Consider the following 19,151-nt stretch of genomic DNA (forward strand, 5'->3'; position numbering starts at 1 on the left):
TTAAAGCTGCTCATCCCAGTGCCAATGTAACACAACCTACCAGACGTGCCAGGCAGCTGGACCACACCTGGAGAAATATCTGTTGTCTCTAAATTTGGAGATAGATCTCTAGTGGAATCTAAACCTACTCTGTCCCAGGCCCTTTGCTGCTCAATGATTTTTGTCAGGTCTGGATCAATCTTAGAGATGGGTAACTCCAAAGTTGATATAATGAGATCCAAAATAACATAGGCTTCTAGCCATCTAAAAGTGTTCCAGAATAAACTTTATTAAGGAAAAGATAATGGCACAGACATGAGGAACAGTGGACAGAAAACAAGAAGGTGAAATTCAGAAGAGACAGAGGTGAAATCCAACAAGTGCGCCTCGTGGTTGGTAACAAAGGAGTTGGGGGGGGGCACTTTAGTTGATCTGCTCAGGGCTGAAGGCCACTTGTTGAACCAGGGTCCTGTTCCCACCTTGATCTCAGCCCATCCCCAAACAGAAGCCTAGGGGACAATGGGTATGGTGAAGCACCATCTGCTGCCTAAAGCTACAGGAAGCTCACCGAGTGGCTGAGGTCGACACCCATCCGCCAGGCTGCACATAGGAGGAACCCTGGCCTCGGCACCATGCCCCCAGCTCTGAGAGAGGCACTGGATAGTCACAAGGGTGCAAGGGGTTCCTCAACAAAGCCAAGTCCAGCTGACACAACCTTGAGAGCCACTTACCTTGTGTCATTGGGGGCTGCGCTGAAAAAAATACTAAGGGTCCAGCATGCAGGCATGCCATCAGATATTCCTTTTACTGGGGCAGCACATCCCCGCTTTGGAGATCAGGGCCAACTCTGTGCCTTTAACCAATAAACAACTCCAGGGAAGATTCACACAACAGTCTGGTCATGTGTCTGAAGATGTGTTAAATACAACAATTCAACTAGTCACTCTGGCCACAAGATGATGAGAGGGCAAAAGGCCTGCATACACATACTCCCATTTCCATTCTGTACCTGGTCGATCAACTGTCTCCTGGATGGGTTGGTCTCCTCAAGGACGTGAGCCCAGAGCTCTGGATCTTTTCTGCGCACCAGGTAGCGGGCCTCACTTTTAAACAGAGAATTCTCGTTGCAAACCTGAAATGAGTACACTAGTGTGTACAACACAGCCAATCAATGGACACTACTTGGGGGACCCACCCCAGTCAGTTCCCTCTGTCCCCGACACTTGTTTGGTTCAGCCAGAGCCCAAGCAAAAAACAGTACTTTGACACGGGATGAGCAGCATCCCAAAGGGGTGACAATGCACTTCTCAGAGTGACAAATTACCTCAAAATATAAGTTTCTCAGTTTATAACAACTCAGAATGGGTATGGCTGTGTGGCAGCTCCTCTCCACATCAGCCTGCTGCCTTCTAAAGTGGCGCTACCCAGCAGAACTTTCTGAGACAATGCAAATGTTCTAGACCTGTGCTATGGAATGCAGTATATGAAGGAGGAACTAATTTTTTAATTTTAGCTAATTTAAATGGTATAATTTAAATACTTTAAATTTGAACAGTCACCATCTCTAAAGTGTTATCAGAATAGCCCAGGACTGGTATAAAACAGCATATATGCTACAACATTTCAAGGCCTATAAACTTTAAAATATGCTTTCACGGATTGAACTGAGATCCCTTTTTGTGTTCTAATACATCTCCAAGAAACCAACTGTCCACTGGAACATTCCAATGTGTGAGGCATTTGTTAAGGCCTAATGGGAATCAGACTGGCTGGGTACCAGATGCCAGGCACAAGACTAAATGCTGTATGTGTGTCCATGGGCTGCTCACGTGTGCATGGCACGAGGCCAGGAGCAGGCTTGGTCTGGCCTGCCCCGAAATCTCACTGCAGCTTCTCCTTCTGACACAGCAGATCTTAACAAGCATTTTTTTTCTTGTCTCAATTCTGCCTCACTAAAAGGTGGTATCTATCATACATCACCTGGTAGGACAGATGAGTGCAAAGATCCCTGAGCGGTCACTGAACTGAGCTTTAATAAAAAGGTAGTAAGTTCAGCCAAAAGGTGGCTTATGGTATCAGACTAACTAAAGTCCCAACTTCACACAAACTGGCTCCCTAGAGACTGCAAGGCAATGTGCTATGCAGACCCGGCCTGTCACATGCATGGTTAGTGTCCAAAGCTAAAGTAGGATGAGAAACTGGTGCACTGCTCTTAAGCTTTGGCTCTGTATGCTTGACACCCTAACAGATTCCTTCCCCGGTTGCTGAGTTTCTACCATGCTGTCCAGACACTGTGAGGTGTCCAGGGCAAATAGACCAACTGCCTACAGATCTTACAGTCAAACAAACATCAGGTGCACCCACATGAGATTTCTGGAGTTTTAGGTCACAAGGTTAAGTATGAAACTATTTGCTACTTAAGTAATAAAACATGTAGATCCAAGCCAGGGCAGAGGTAAGCAGACCTGAGGGGGATGTTCCAAGAAGGGGCCAGTAAGAGCTCTGTGGTTGGGAAGAGCTGGCAGAGGGCACGTGTAAGAAGCTGCCTAAGAAGAAGAGCAGGAAGTGCAAGCACACATAGGACGGAAGCATTCAGGGTGGAGAGGCAAGAGGGGAGGCAGTCAGGCTGGTGAGGACAGGGTTGTGGTTCACAGAAAACCTCCTGAGTCAGGCCAAGGGGTTCAATCTTGCCCTCAAGGCTAGAGAACTGTAAGCAGAAGGCTGACAGATCAGACTTGGGCCAGCCAGGTTTACAGGTACAATATATACAAACAGGGCATAAGCAGGTAGGAAACAAGGCATCTGAATTACAAGGAAACCAAGTTTATGGAAATGTAGCACGCGATCTGCAATTGTGGGGCTCAGAGGAAGCCTTCATGAGTCCCCAATGATGAAGCCAGTGCAACAGCTGGCAGCCAGGTGTATTTGCTGCCCACCTTGATGAGCTCAAGGTCACACTGCCCCCGCTCGTAGGCAACACAGGCTAGATGCGGGTCCCGCTTCTCACAGTAGCGGCCCACCACGTGGCTGTCATAGTAAGCGTTCTCTCTCAGGAAGCGCTCAGGGCTATTGTTGCTGTCGATGTAGATCTTGGCAAGTGCATTGTGAGTGGCAGGCTCTTCACAGCCTTCGTGACTCCGGGACTCCAGCCAGGGAAGCAGCAGCTTTAGCCTTTGAAAGAAGGAAGAGCAACGTAAAAGTCTCAAAACTAACATCTGAAACCTCCAGGGCAGACCCTGAACTCTGAAGGCTGCTTCTAGAAACAAACAAAAATCTCACTTCATTAACCTCAGGTTGTTTTAGGGACCAAAACAGACTTGAATTCCAAACAGATTTCAATTGTTAAGTTTTCCCCAAAGATCTATAGTACCATAGCAAACAACTCACTACTAGATCTAAGATTCATTGCATGAAAGACCAGCCACGGAGACAGTTAGTCCTGGGGCCTAGAGGCTGACCGAAAAGGGATCTTAGAGAATTAGTCATAGACTTAGCAACAAACACTAGAACCCAAGGGCAAGAGAAGATACCAAGCTAGGACCCCCTTACCTGTTTCTTTTTTCTACTTCAGCCACCAGCTCATCAGTAGAGAACTGTCCTCTCACCACCATGATTAAGTTTTTAATTACTTCCTCAGAACAATCCACATCAAGCAGCCCTCCAACCACAGCAGGGATCCGGCTAGGGTTGACCTAGAATGGTCAAGGTGGTGACTTAGTGCTGCAGGCACAGGTCACTGCTATAAGTCCCCCATCCAGGCCTGGACAGTGTGGCTGAAAGGGCTCCTGTGGTGGACAGAATGCGAATTTGAAGCTCCAACCCCTAATGTGACTGTATTTGAAGATGGGCCTTGAAGGACATAATTATGGTTCACTGAGGTCATAAGGGTGGGGCCCTAATCAGAGAAAAGGCCATATAAAGGTACAGCAAGAAGGTTGCCATCTGTAAGCCAAGGAGAGTGGCCTCAGAAAGAACCAACCCAAGGTGGTGGGGTCAGCACCTTGATCTTGGACTTCCAGCCTCTAGAAAATGTCTACTGTTTAAGCCATGCAGTCTGTGGTATTCTGCTGTGGCAGCCCAAGCTATGATACCATCAGTCTCAGACATATTCAGGGGTCAAAGGCAGTCTCTCAGGTGTAGGCTATTACCACCAACCAAGGCACAAAAGCAGCCGGGTGTCACCTGGGAGCTGGCAGTGAACGTCCCAGTAGTACCTTCTGAACGTAGATCTCGATGTACTTCTGCAGGTTGTTGCGGTACAAGTACAGGACGAGGTCATGGACAAAGTCAAACCGATCACACACAATGATGAGGGGAAGCTGGTCTGTGAGCTTGGCCTCCTGTGTATTGGGAAAGCACAGAAACAAGGCATGCAGTGAAGACCCCACAGAGCCAGACTGCATGGACCATGAATTAGCACAGAGATGGCACTGCTTCTGTAGGGAGTGGCCCCGAGGAGACTCAGGATGAGACTTTGTTCTAGATATGCTATTGTTTCAAGGTATCTGCTTTTGGGGATATAGCGTTTGCCTTGGGAAACAAGTAACAGAAAGGTAATACTATTTGGTTAAAGAAGAACTCTGCTAGATCTGGCAATAACATTGCAAATTGGTCCAAAAGCAAGTATCTTCTGGGTTAAGACAAACAGCTCATTATGTATAAATGTAACCCAGACCCAGCAGCAGAGAGTGTAGGCTACTTTCGAGAACACCTGCCAATAAGGGCTGCCTTTCCAGACAAGGAACCATACTCCATGGAACATCAGCCAACAGTGCAGGGGGCTGCCCCCCACTCTACAGTCCACCACAATAATGCCTCCCCTCATTTGGCCATACCTACATGACACTTCTCAGGTGCCCTGCACCCTTGCAGTTCTGGGTGTGGCCATGTGACCTAGTTTCCTCTAATGGAATGGGAATCAAAATGCCACATGCCACCTGCAGCCTCACCCATAAAAACCACCAGTGCTGGCTCTTCTGAACTCTCTTTCCTTCTTCCAGTTGACCGGGAAGGTGACATTCAAGGTGGTATGCTGAAGATGGCAAAGCAGCCACCAGCCTGGTCCTTGAAAGATGGTGGGAAAGAAAGCCACCCCACTTAGGTCCCACATCCACCCCCTCCTGTGCATGAGGAAGAAAGACACTTCTTGCTTTTTATGCCCCTAGCACTGAGTAGCTTATTTGCTTCTATAGACTTTCCTAACCTAATTAACAGGGGCACAGTTGGGATGTTGTTGAAACATAATGCAGCAATAAACTAACTCCCTCTACTCACACATCAGATAATTAAGAGCATAGCCTCAAGGGTTGGAAAATGAGCAGTGGCCTCCTCCAAGAACTTTGGGCCACAAAGCAGAGCTCTGCACTAAGGACCCAGGGAACACTGATGGAGAAAAAGTCAGCTTTCTAAGTCTTAGGCAGCTGCCTGATGGTTTGCTCAAGGAAGGAGGTGACACCTAGACATCCTTACCTTCAGGAAGTTCTTCACCCGCTCTGGGTTGTAGCAATTACTCTCCCGGCATATCCTCTCCACCTCCTTGATCTGCCCCGTCTTACAGGCAGCCTGAATGTATTTCAAGTGCACGTCTGGATCTTGGCTGAAGTTTACAATTGAGCCCAAGAAGTAGAAGAGGCCTACAAAGAGAGATTGTTCCATCTTATGCCCTCATAATATCTACCTGCCTTTTCCACAGTCATAGTCCATCTGCCCTTGATGGCCCAGCCTACAACAATGCTCCACTCTCCCAGCTCACACAGCCCACTCACAACTTAGAAAATCTATGTGAAGTTCTGCCTTGGCATCTCCCCCAAATAGCTAGTCAGATTTCCATGAAATCTGGGAGGTGTACCTGAGATGTTCTGATGTGAAATACTCTATGTGTATGTATGTGGAATCCTTCTGGGAGGCCCAGGCACACCCTAGATGGTCATCTTCAAGAATAATTCAAACTGAGGTAACCTAAGAGGGCTGTGTGACTACCACTCTAAAAAGACAAACCAGGAAGAGAGGAAAGCAGAGGCTTTCAATGGGAGCCTCCAAACAGAGTCTGCTCCCTGACACTGAGCTGCTGGCACACATGGAGCCACTGCGGACTGGGGTGCAAGGTGAGTCACAGAGCACCGTTATTCATCAGAGGCTGACCACCTCCTGACTCTCACAGGAGCCAGCCAGAGGTACTGGTGACAAGAACAGGACAGGATACTCCAGAGAAAACCACATTCCCTGAGGAGGTCTTTAGCTGTAACCTGGGGGAAGGAACCAGAACCCTGAAGGAGGCAGACAGCTCCCACCAACCCTACTCTACTGCCATCTCCCCACCCACATAACCTAATTGCTGTTGCAGCCTTTCCTGCAATGGCGTCTTCTGACGAGAGGGGCAGTTCCCTGAAGGCAGGTCTTGCCTTCACTCCTCCAACATCCCAGCCTCACTAGGCCCAGGACAGTGGCTTAATACCTTGTTGGACAAATGCTCAGTTTCTATCCCTGCCCCAGCCAGTCCCCAGCAGACCCTCACCTGGGAAAGCCATCCCCCCACCAGCACATTCTCGATGTTGATGCCCACAGGAGGGCAGAGGAAGCCAACCAGTCAGGTCTGCAAGCCCAACAACCACACACCACTGAGCCTCCATGGGGCTCTTACTCAGAGGAAGCCAAAGGGGCTGCCCCCTCAGGGCCAGGCACTCCAGTGTTACTGGCCCAGATTTTCTGGTGAACACTCAGCAGAGTGTGTGACACAAAGATGCTCAGTTCCACAGAGGCTCCACGGACACAAGGGGGATTCTAAGCATCCCCACTCCAATACCAACCAACTAATTGCTTCCTTTGCAAATGCCAAAAAAGCTACCTAAGCTGGGTAACACATACCAGACAGCAGAAATCTTCTGCCATTGACCAACATAACAGCCTGGCTGGAAGGAAGAATCTGAGGTTGGGCAGGCAGACACCGACACCCGAGGAGGAGGTGTAGTTGGCTAGATGCTGTGAAATTTACCTTCGTAACTCTTGAAGGATTCAAAGAGCTCCACCAGGGACTGTGTGCCCAGCTGCTCGTGGTACTTGGAGGCCACCTGCACACACAGCTGAAGGTTCTGTCTGATGCTGGCAGACAGCAGAGCATGAAGACACGCCAAAGAATCCTCCACTGACAAGGAGCCAAAGAAGCTGACGAGCCACTGGGAAGCAAGGAAGAGTTTGTCCACACCTAAGTACCATCCTAGATGCTGCCAACACTGGCAACATAACTGGGTCAATTTTTCCCACTGAGTGTGAAAAATATAAAGAATCTTCACTTGAAAGGACTGAAAAGCAACTATTCCTTGTGGTAAAAAGTGGGAGCCAGGAGTTAACTTCAGATGAGACACTAACGTCAACTATTCATCAAGCTGTCACACACCCTGCAATACCCCACAGTTGATACAAAAACATATTCTGTAAATGGAATGCAATACCAATTAGCTTCTGCTAATGGTTTTAGACAACCTTGCTAGAGCTGTCAATGTTAACAGGTTCTCTCTTTTGGGCTAAGTCAAAGGTAGACAATGGAAAGAAAGAGGTAATGTGAGCCCAGTTGCGTGGGTGAGCCAGTGGGGCTTGTGTGTGGGCTGAATGAGAATTGTGTATAGCAGTGACAAGGCTCGTGCACAGGGAAGACACATACCACAGTCCCACAACCACGAACATAGGGAAATTTTGGGAACATGTAACCCTAATGACAGGTGGGTGCCATCCACAACAGGAGTGCCCGAAGGGTGCACCATACCTCGGGATTGAGGAGGTGAGTGTGGACCACAGCCCTCTTGATGTCGTAGAGGTCAGTGTAGTGCTCCAGTGCACGCTGCAGGAGGCCCGCCTTTTCACAGAGCTGGGCAATGTGGGCCCGATCATAATGAGTAAACATCTGATTTCCAAGAATGGCATCTGCAACCTACGAAATGGTGAGGTCAGGAAGAAAGCCTGAATGGTGGCAATCACTTTTTAAGAGTAGCTGCTCTAACTATGCCCCCCAGGGCACAGCTCCAGAAAGTACTCACAGCAGAGAGGGATTTTACCAGGTCCAGGTCCTTGCCCACCTCCCAGCAGAGCCCTAGCCAACCCTCTAAGTCACCTGAGGCTCTTTGAACAAGGCTCTGTCCTCCTAGGGTGCAGAGTTGGGTATGTACAAAAGGCTGAGGCTCTGCCCTAAAGCATGTTACTGGGATCAGGCCAGGCTACTGCTCTGGCTTTCAGCCATCATATTTGTACGGTTTTCTATGGCAAGTCAAGGTCAATGTGAAGGCCTCCTTCTTTAATGAGCTCAATCCTTGGACTAGCAACAGTTACAATTAGCTAGAAGTAACAAATCCTACTGGCATTCACTAACCTGCTCAATTTGGTTAAAGGCAGAATTAGTGTGTGTGTGTGTGTGTGTGTTTGGGGGGGGGGGGGCATTATGTTTGAAAAACAACTAACACTCCTGGAAAGAATTCTGATGAGGCTTAATATCATCTCTAAATAAGCAACCTCTGGACTAAGAATGAGTGAGTCAACTAGCAACCTTGCTGCCTTGTTAAGTGATCTGACCCTCTGTAACTACTAGTGAGTCTTGATGAGACATGCTCCTGGGTGTCACCCAGCACACTCTTTTTCATTCCTTCCAGGATATGGAGCACCAGTCAAGTATACAGTGACCACAGACCTAGTCTAACATCATGCTGCTCCAGGGTAATGCACACTCTGGGCTCCCTAGAGAGGAACAATCCAAACCAAGTGCTGACAGCACAGTTTTGTAATATCTGGAACTTATCTGATGCTCCCCACCCTTTGTTTTCTTCAGAACTTTACTATCTTTTTTTTTTTTTTAAGTTTCCCCCTTATTATAGCAATAGTATCATTTAAAGAACTCAGAAAACACAGATGTGCCAAAAAAGAAAATATCATCCAGCCTCTGACATCCAGAGAAGACTGCCCAATGTTCTGGGCGTTGTACCCAGCTGTGCACCCATCCAGGCTGCCCCTCTTTTGGGTTTGGGCTCTTCTTACGGTCTATCTGCTCAGTTCCTGAGTGGTGTTTAGTTTCTGTTTCAAAGCTCATATATTAAAAGCTGTCATATATAATCACCAAGTCATAAGAGTTCAACAGAACACCAAACAGCAAATTAATAGTACTTTTGTTTCCTAGAGGTGGGATATGGCCCACACAAGAGCAGCTAACTTGTGAATTGGAATAACCTGAAAACACAGAACAATATAATTAACATAGTGTTTCCTAATCACAAAACAATGCATGATTATAAAGCAAAAGAAACTGGAAGACAAATAAGTAAAGAACAAAGTGGGGGCGCCTGGGTGGCTCAGTCGTTAAGCGTCTGCCTTCGGCTCAGGTCAAGATCCCAGCGTCCTGGGATCGAGCCCTGCATCGGGCTCCCTGTTCCGCGGAGAAGCCTGCTTCTACCTCTCTCACTCCCCCTGCTTGTGTTCCCTCTCTCACTGTGTCTCTCTGTCAAATAAATTAAAAAAGCTTAAAAAAAAAAAAAAAAAAAGAACAAAGTGAACTGTGATCCTGTCCACTCAGACAACCATGGTTAACAGCTTGATGTAAATTTCTCCAAACTCCTTTCCTGCATACATATCTAAAATTATCAAAAAAAGCATATACATGTGATTTAACATACCCACCCCCCAAATTTCAGTTCAAAAAATGCCCCACCATAATGAGCTACCACTTCACACCCATTTAGGATAGCCATGATTTTTTTAAAAACACACACAGAAAATAACAAGTGTTGGCAAACATATGAAGAAACTGGAACCCTCATATATTGTGGTAGGAATATAAAATGGTATAAATGCTTGGAATACAGTATGGTGGTACCTCAACAAGTTACATACAGAATTACTATATGATCTGGCAACTCCACTTCTGGTGTATGCCCCAAAGAGCTGAAAACAGGAATTCAAACTGATACTGCACACCAATATTCACAGCAGCACTATTTGCAACAGCTACAAGGTGAAAGGCAACCCAGTGTCCATCAACAAGTAAACGGATAAACAAAATGTGGTATATACATACAATGGAATATTATTCAGACATAAAAAAGGAATGAAATTCTAATCCATGCTACGACATGGATGAATCCTGAAAAGAATATGTTAAATGAAACAAGCCAAACAAAAGGACAAATATCATATGAATCTACTTATATGAAGTATCTAGAATAGGCAAATTCATAGAAAAGTAAGTAGAATAGGGGGTTACCAAGGGCTGGGGGAGGGAATGGGGAGTTATCACTTAATGGGTACAAGATTTTCTGTTTGTGATGATAAAAAGTTCTGGAAATATATAGTGGTAACAGTTGCACAATAATGTGAATGTATGTAATGCCATTTAAATGTGCACTTAAAAATGGTTAAAATAGTAAATTTTGTTATGTATACTTTACCACAGCAAAGAAAAGAAAACAGAGAAGAACAGAAAAGAGAAGAAAAGATGCCCCAGTTGTAATTGTTTCTGTAAAAGTTTTGCACCAAGGACTCTGGAAAACTCTTGCAGGAAGGTCCTAGAGAATGTCCACTGAGGCACAAGCACCCAGCCCAAAGGCACTGTGTTTAGGTGTGCAAGTCCCACACAGAAACGAACAGGTCCTTTGTCGCCTGTTTTCAGCCTAGAAATGGCACTTGCCTGGGGTGCATGAATCAGGTTCATCTCCAATAGGCGAGTCTGGAGGTGCCCCTCAGCTGGGCGATTATTTTTCAAGGCATCCAACAAGAAGGAAGTACACTGCTGAATTAAACTGTTTTCCATGAGAACATCTACAATCTGAAACAGATAGCAAGCCACATTTTTACCCAAAGGAGATGGGTTTTATTTTCCTATTCAAATAGTTCCTGAAACTGAATCTCATTTAGAAATTCAATAATTCGTTCCTTCCTTTGCATTTTTAAAATGTTTTTATTTCTTTTAGTAATCTCTACATCCATCATGGGGCTCAAACTCATGACCCTGAGATCAAGAGTCTTCTGAGTAAACCAGTAAGGCGCCCCTGCATTTTCTTTTATTATCAAAATTCAAGTAACTCATGGTCATTATTTATTAGGTAATTTTGTGAAATTATATCACTGATGTCATACTCACCAACAGGGCATTTTACTCAAGTAGATCAAAGGAAGTACTTTTATCAGTGTGAATCCCCAAAATCCTCTGAAGTGATTAAAGCAATCTTAACAATCCATTATTTAAATCAAATCCTAGAGGCCATCAACACCTGGTGTCTAGCCCTTATACTCTCATTATTTAGGCACAGTTAAGAAAAGGCAAACATTGACTATCATTAGAGTTAACAATCATTAGAGTTAAGTAGATATTAAAGAATAAGCCTTAATATGAAGTGAAATATAGGTAATGAACTTACTAATTGTGTAACTGTTTCCATGTTTAAAGTACAAGAAAAAAGTTTATATTAAAAATACTTTAGAGGGCACCTGGGTGGCTCAGTCAGTTAAGTGTCTGCCTTCAGCTCAGGTCATGATCCCAGGGTCCTGGGATTGAGTCCTGCATCAAGCTCCCTGCTCAGTGGGGAGTCTGCTTCTCCCTCCCTCTGCCTGCCACTCCCACTGCTTGTGTTCCCTCTCTCATTCTCTCTCAAATCAATTAAAAAGTACTTTAGAAATATGAAATATAATCTAGACGTAATCTGGAGTTTTCCTTCCCCTTGAGATCTATGTAAATTTGGCTCAAACCCCTTAATCATGATCTCCAAAATCCCTGCAAATTCCATGATATATGAACCCAGTATGACTGCACTTATATCTATACAGGTTGTTGGTTTTGCCTTGCTTCAAGCTTTGTTACATATCTCTGTATTACCCAGAGCCCTTTGTACACAGTTTACTGAAGGTAACTGGACATGTGTTTATATCTAAACACTAACTACGTTATGCTAAAATAATAGTCTCACGTTCACCTAACTCCAGGTTAGTCAGACACCCACAAGATGAAAGTCTACAGACTTGAAAGCACTCACCATAACCAGGTATGCAGGCAGACTTCAGGTGGCCTCAGTCAGCAGAGGATAATGAGGTGGGAGTAGGGTGGGGCTACCATTCTCAAATGACATCCTCCACTCCCCACCACCAACCACCACACAAAGAAATAAGATCCTCACAACTTGACACATGAATCCTCTAAAATACTTTAAAACAAAAGTAAATGACAGGTATTCAAACAATAAAAGACTAGAAGACAAGCTCCCCTGGTACATCAGATTTTTTAAAACTGGAAGATTAATAGCAGACAAAAGAATCAAGACACTGGTAAGAGAAAAACAAAAGAGAATCTTCTTGACAGTTATACAAGCCACAAAAAGCTGTCCCAAACAACCAACTGATGCTCACCTGGTCAATGTTGGCCAATGGCTCTTCCTCTCGCACTAGCATTTGAGAAAACTGCAGGCCCTGATCTGGACTGATCCTCATCACACTCCTCAGCAAAAAGATCCAGTCTGGGACATAGCCAACCTAGAGGCAAGGGAACGCCCATCAGAAAAATAAATGAGGGGCGCCTGGGTGGCTCAGTTGGTTGAGCGACTGCCTTCGGCTCAGGTCATGATCCTGGAGTCCTGGGATCGAGTTCCGCATCGGGCTCCCTGCTCAGCAGGGAGTCTGCTTCTCCCTCTGACCCTCCCCCTCTCATGTGCTCTCTCTCTCTCTCTCTTTGAAATAAATAAATAAAATCTTAAAAAAAAAAGGGGGGGTGCCTGGGTGGCTCAGTTGTTAAGCGTCTGCCTTCGGCTCAGGTCATGATTCCGGGGTCCTGGGATCGAGCCCCGCATCGGGCTCCCTGCTCAGCGGGGAGCCTGCTTCTCCCTCTTCTGCTCCCCCTGCTTGTGTTCCCTCTCTCGCTGTGTCTCTCTGTGTCAAATAAATAAATAAAATCTTAAAAAAAAAAAAAAAGAAAAAGAAATGAAACACTCTGAGTGGTTAAGAAAAAAATAAAGCTCCCATCCTTTGTTCTGAACTTGTGTTTACAAAGAAATGAGGAGCAATATTAGCATGTATACATGCTGGGCCTATGCCAAACACAACATCCACTTCAATGTGATGATGCCATGGATGTGGAGGTGCAACCAATTACACAAACAGCCTGGACCACAAAGACCAGACAACCAGTGAGCCAGCTCTGACCAACACCCAGCCCACAGGCCAGTGAACTTTGGGGACAAGCTGCAGTAGAAGCCGGTTGAAACATGGGTTTAACACATAGCTGGTGCTGTGGGGGAGAAGGGAGAAAAAGAACAAGATACAATTACAGAAGTGGAGCCTGGGTGGCTCAGTCGGTTAAGCGTCTGCCTTCAGCTCAGGTCATGATCCCAGGGTTCCAGGATTCAGCCCTACTGTGGTCTCCCTGCTCAGTGGTGTCTGCTTCTCCCTCTGACACCCCCTCCTGCTCTGCTCCATCTCTCTCTCAAATAAATAAAATCTTTTAAAAAATTATAGGAAAATCCCCAACTGGAAGGGAACCAGAAGGACTGTGAACCTAAGACAGGAAAATTAAAAAACTGAAGAGAATAAAATAGGATCATTATCACTGAATGACAGATGCTAACAGCAACACCGACAACTCACACTAGAGCACTTCCATAGGAGGAAGGGTATTTTATAAACTTCAGAATCAGCAACCACCCACCACAAATTAATTATCTGTGATATGCTAATGGTTAGGCATGCATTACCTTTTTGGCATAGAGGACAATTTTTTGGAATTGGCCTGTTTCTGCAAAACACTGGATAACTTTACTCGGCACATTCGCCCGAAGATACACACTCAGGGCGAGTGTAGGGTCTGCAGTTTTGACCAAATCTCCAAGTTCTTCTGAACACTCCAGCTGTGGTGTGCCAAAGAGACAGGGCAAAATTAGGATCAGAAGAGCCTGTGACCTCATTTTCAAACTGTGCTGAGGGTTGTGATTTCGTAACTGTTTGTACCTTATCTTCTTTCAGCCACTTTTCTAAGAGTTGTTTGCGTCCCTGCTGAAGCACTGGACGGCAAAGTTCTAAGGATTCAAGTTTATTGAGCTGACCCTGGTCAAGCAGGATTCCAAAGTACTGAAGCAAAGGAGAAGCCTGCCCAGGCTGGGCAGGAATACTCTGGAACTTCCGAACTGTGTCACTGGTACGTAGGACTCCCTGATGACAAATGGAAATGTAGGTTGTTACGTTATAATCACAAGCTGTTCCTTTACTTAACTGGCTTGTATTAAAAAAAAAAAATCTGGGGCGCCTGGGTGGCTCAGTCTGTTAAGCATCTGCCTTCAGCTCAGGTCATGATCTCAGGGTTCTGGGATCGAGCCCCACGTCGGGCTCCCTGCTTGCAGGGAACCTGCTTCTCCCTCTCCTCCCTGCTCGTGCTCTCTCTTGCTGTTTCTCTTTCTTAAATAAATAAATAAATAAATAAATAAATAAATAAATAAATAAATAAAATCTTAAAAAAAAATCTGCCAAAGGAAATCCCACACTGAATTAATTGTCAGGGACAGAGAGTCCTCTACCAAGGCAATGGCTTCCACCTTCAGCAAAAACCACAAACAGGGGACACCTGGGTGGCTCAGTTGGTTGAGCGTCTGCCTTCGGCTCAGGTCATGATCCAAGGTCCTGGGATCGAGTCCCACATTGGGCTCCTTGCTCAGTGAGGAGCGTGCTTCTCCCTCTGCCTGCCGCGCCCCCTGCTTGTGCTCTCTCTCTCTCTCTGACAAATAAATAAATAAAATCTTAAAAAAAAAAAAAAAGACCACAAAAACAGTGGGTCTCAGTCTCACAGGTGACTTCTAGCAAGGGTGAGAATTAGGCTTCTAAATCAGCCTTGCAGTAGTGAAGTTCTACCACCATTACATTCTAATTCAAAATACTCAAAGTCCTGGGTGAAGACTAGAAATGGTTAGAAATTGTTTGCTCATTAAGCATCACTTGAAAGACAGAAAAATCCCTTTCAAGGAGAAGCAACTCAAAACCCTTTATCTGCTCAGAAGCAGAACTAGGCCCCAGGACATTATCCTAATGAAATAAATCAAAGAACATGCCCTAAGCACTACTGTTACACTCCAGATGAGTGGACAAGGTCCAGAGTAGAATGTGACTAAATGAAACACAGTACAACCACTTGATATATAATATAGCTCTGCATTTTCTATGCTAAGAAGCTGGGTGTGAAATATATATGCACATAGATAAGAACTGAGACAGAATTTTTTAAAAATGTTGTTGCAGCAGAATCATGCTTTTCATTGATTTGTCTCATTGTTGTCATGCCACTGGCACAAAATTTTAAAGCTAATACAACTAACAAAACAGTTAAGATACTCCAACATCAGTAGTGGAATGCTTTTATAATTTATTTCACTCCCAGACTGGCGCACAGCATTTGAGGGCCATTACCTTTGGTGCAGATGCTGCTACTTTGGCGGCTTCAGCATAGCTCCCCTGTGCAAAGAGGGTACTGAATTTTCTCACGAATAACTCCTCCGCCCCAGCCAGGTTGCTACGAATGGCCAAACGCAGACCAAGGTCTGGATTCTGAAGCACATTGGTTGCATAATTCACAATGTTATCTTCCTCGACACAAATGGACAGCACCTATAAAGACCCAACAAGTGAGACTGGCCTAACCTAGAAAAGTGCTCCATATACACGTACTGCCCACATCCTGCTCGCAAGCACTGCAGTATCAGCAAAGTTCTAAGGCTCATCCTGCGTATGCCCAGAACACTGGCTCTAACAGTGACAGGATGTACAGGAGCCAAACACTTAATGGCAACACAGCAGAGTATCATGGTCGAGCTACAGCATGGTCAAGTGAGAAGAATACCAAGTTGCGTGCACACTGACCAGTGATGCATTCAAGATGACTCTGCCAAAATGGCCTATTTGGGTGGGAGAAACTGACAGTTTTTCGTCTCAATGTTCTTTTTTTAAAGCACAGATTTCCTTCTTTTACTGTCTTTTTGACTTTAGAAAGGTAATTTAGGTAGCATAGTACCTGCTTTTCAACCCTCCCCAATCAATCTGTGCCTGGCCTGAACATGTTAGTGGTGTGTATCAGAACCACTGCTCCATTGGTAGAAGCTTCGTGCAGGAAGGGAGGTACTCTTCTCAAAATTGATCCTGTGTTAAGAATGGTGCTGTCTGAGAGGCAAAGTGATGGTAGGAAGCAGAAGGGAGACATGGGTGTAAGTTGAATAATAGGAGCTAATTATATTTGACCACTTTCCTGAAGAAGGAGGAAAAGTTAAGCTCCAGTCCCCAGTGAATGGAAAAGGTGGGAGATGAACCCTCAAAGTTCCATACCTGTCCCTTTTTGTTGACACCGATAATTCCGGAAGTAGGTTCCTGTGGAGCAGTGACAAAGATCGTGTCAGCACTAATACGGTTCATGTAGATGCACACGCCAGACTCTAGGTCATACAGATGAAGATAGCCATACTTTGTGATCAAGTAAATAACACCATGTTTAGCTCCAATCTATAGAAAGACAGAGAACAACAGGTAGAAAAGTAAGGACAAAAGAGCTCACAAATGACGGAAGAGGATCTTGAGTTCCTTAGCCCAATAGATCATTTATCACTGGTGGGAGCAGAGTGCTGCTGACACGTGGATCCCACGTTGATTCCAGTCATACCCACTTGAGAACTAGTTTTAAAGCCAATATTTTCCCTGACTCCTCTCAAATAAAGGTCCAATAAATAAGGCTATTCCATTTGTCTTTCAGGTCTAACTATCCTCTCCCCCACTTCCTTACCAAATCCCTTTAGAAAAAGCTGTGACTTCATAAAATAAGGAGAAAATTCTGGATAAACTTAAAAAAATTATAAAACCTATAGTAACTTTATTTTTTAACAAGTTTATTTAAGTAATCTCTACACCCCAAGTGGGGCTCGAACTCACAACCCCAAGATCAAGAGTCACATACTCTTCCAACTGAGCCAGAACCTATAGTAATTTTTAAAATATGGTAGTAAAAAGAGGGGCGCCTGGGTGGCTCAATTAAGCGGCTGCCTTTGGCTTAGGTCATGATCCCAGAGTCCCCCGTGGGCTCCCTGCTCAGCGGGGAGTCTGCTTCTCCCTCTGATCCTCCCCCCTCTTGTGCTCTCTCTCTCTCTCACTTTCTCACTCTCAAATAAATGATTAAAATCTTAAAAAAAAAAAAAAAGTCAGTACCAGCATAGGAAGAAAGAGAAACAAACAGAATTTAACTGAGAATCCTGAAATAGAATCAAACATATATAAGAATTTAACATGAATGAGTAGATATTTCATATCAGTGGAAAACAGACTTTAACCAGTATAAAATGCTGATATAACCGGCTAGCTATATGGGGATGGGAGATGAGTGTAAAGACCTGGCTCTTTGGGCGCCTGAATGGCTCAGTCGGTTAAGCATCTGCTTTCAGTTCAGGTCATGATCCCAGGGTCCTGGGATCGAGTCCCACATCGGGCTCCCCCTGCTCTGCGGGGAGTCTGCTTCTCCCTCTCCCTCTGCCTGCCACTCCCCCTTCTGTCAAATAAATAAATGAAATCTTTTTTTTTTAAGATTTTATTTATTTATTTGTCAGAGAGAGACACAGCGAGAGAGGGAACACAAGCAGGGGGAGTGGGAGAGGGAGAAGCAGGCTTCCCGCGGAGCAGGGAGCCCGATGTGGGGCTCGATCCCAGGACCCCGGGATCACAACCTGAGCCAAAGGCAGATGCTTAACAACTGAGACACCCAGGCGCCCCAATAAATAAAATCTTCAAAAAAAAAAAGAACTGGCTCTTCATCTTATTCTTTAGATCAAAGTAAATTCCAGATGGGTCAAAGATTTTTACATAAAAAGTAAATAAAACTAAGTAAGTAAAAGAAGCAAATATGGGTGAATATTTTTATCACCTTGGGGTATAGAATTCTTTTCAAAACACGATACCAAAGCCACACAAAAATGCAAATCTTCCACAAGGTGGAACACACCACAAATAAACTTTTGCTCTGACTGGGGAAAAATATTTATTTGAAACACATCAGGCACTTAGTATCCGAAAACTACACAGAGTTCTGACGAGATAAAGACCCCAAGAGAAAAAAATGCCAAGATCAGGAAGAGGAAATTAACAAGATGCGTATGAGTGGTAAACCCATCCCATCTTGACAATAATCACAAGAAGGGCATGAACATCACTGGACACAGTCCAGTGTGGTCATGCACAGGCCCCTAACCCAGTAGTTTCACTTGTAGTTTATCCTTGGACTGAACACTGGACAACAATGCTCCTAGAAATGTTTACTATAAACATAAATACCCAATGGGGGATTCTCTAAATGAGTTAGAGATATCCACAGAACAGATGATACAGACATTAAAATATTATATACATTTATTTTATTTTTATTTTTTTTTGCATTTTTTTTTTTAAATTTTATTATGTTATGTTAGTCAGCATACAATACATCATTGGTTTTTGATGTGGTGATCCATGATCCACTGTTTTCGTATAACACCCAGTGCTCCATGCCGTACGTGCCCTCCTTAATACCCATCACCGGGCTAACCCATCCGCCCACCCCCCTCCCCTCTAAAACCCTGTTTGTTTCTCAGGTCCATAGTCTCTCATGGTTCATCTCTCCCTCCAATCCCCCCCTCATTTTTCCCTTCCTTCTCCTAGTGTCCTCCATGCTATTCCTTATGTTCCACAAATAAGTGAAACCATATGATAACTGACTTTCTCTGCTTGACTTATTTCACTTAGCATAATCTCCAGTCCCATCCATGTTGATGCAAAAGTTGGGTATTCATCCTTTCTGAGGGCTGAGTAATATTCCATTGTATATACGGACCACATCTTCTTTATCCATTCATCTGTGGAAGGGCATCTCGGCTCTTTCCACAGTTTGGCTATTGCGGACATTGCTGCTATGAACATTGGGGTGCATATGGCCCTTCTTTTCACTACATCTGTGTCTTTGGGGTAAATACTCAGGAGTGCAATTGCTGGGTCATAGGGTAGCTCTATTTTTACATTTTTGAGGCACCTCCACACTGTTTTCCAAAGTGGCTGTACCAACTTGCATTCCCACCAACAGGGTAAGAGGGTTCCCCTTTCTCCACAACCTCTCCAACATTTGTTGTTTCTCTCCCTGTCCATTTTTGCCATTCTAACTGGTGTAAGGT

General features: G+C 44.8%; 1 protein-coding gene across 4 annotated transcripts in view; it reads right to left on the reverse strand.

The window, feature by feature from the left end:
• Positions 1-19,151, reverse strand: part of CLTCL1 (clathrin heavy chain like 1) — a 100,713-nt gene that overhangs the window by 34,117 nt on the left and 47,445 nt on the right. For all 4 annotated transcript variants that reach the window (XM_064578009.1, XM_064578010.1, XM_064578007.1 and 1 more), the window contains exons 6-18: positions 16,297-16,470; positions 15,388-15,585; positions 13,942-14,142; positions 13,689-13,841; positions 12,352-12,474; positions 10,640-10,777; positions 7,739-7,903; positions 6,971-7,151; positions 5,449-5,612; positions 4,194-4,319; positions 3,529-3,671; positions 2,916-3,150; positions 989-1,111 (exon numbers count right to left, since the gene is read on the reverse strand). In XM_064578009.1, the coding sequence (XP_064434079.1) occupies positions 989-1,111; positions 2,916-3,150; positions 3,529-3,671; positions 4,194-4,319; positions 5,449-5,612; positions 6,971-7,151; positions 7,739-7,903; positions 10,640-10,777; positions 12,352-12,474; positions 13,689-13,841; positions 13,942-14,142; positions 15,388-15,585; positions 16,297-16,470 (2,124 nt within the window). The remainder of the gene's footprint in view (positions 1-988; positions 1,112-2,915; positions 3,151-3,528; positions 3,672-4,193; positions 4,320-5,448; positions 5,613-6,970; positions 7,152-7,738; positions 7,904-10,639; positions 10,778-12,351; positions 12,475-13,688; positions 13,842-13,941; positions 14,143-15,387; positions 15,586-16,296; positions 16,471-19,151) is intronic.

The sequence above is a fragment of the Mirounga angustirostris genome, unplaced genomic scaffold (assembly GCF_029215605.1).
Source record: "Mirounga angustirostris isolate CCGP_5_RB_7025 unplaced genomic scaffold, mMirAng1.0.hap1 SCAF_14, whole genome shotgun sequence".
In the NCBI taxonomy this organism is placed as follows: domain Eukaryota; kingdom Metazoa; phylum Chordata; class Mammalia; order Carnivora; family Phocidae; genus Mirounga; species Mirounga angustirostris.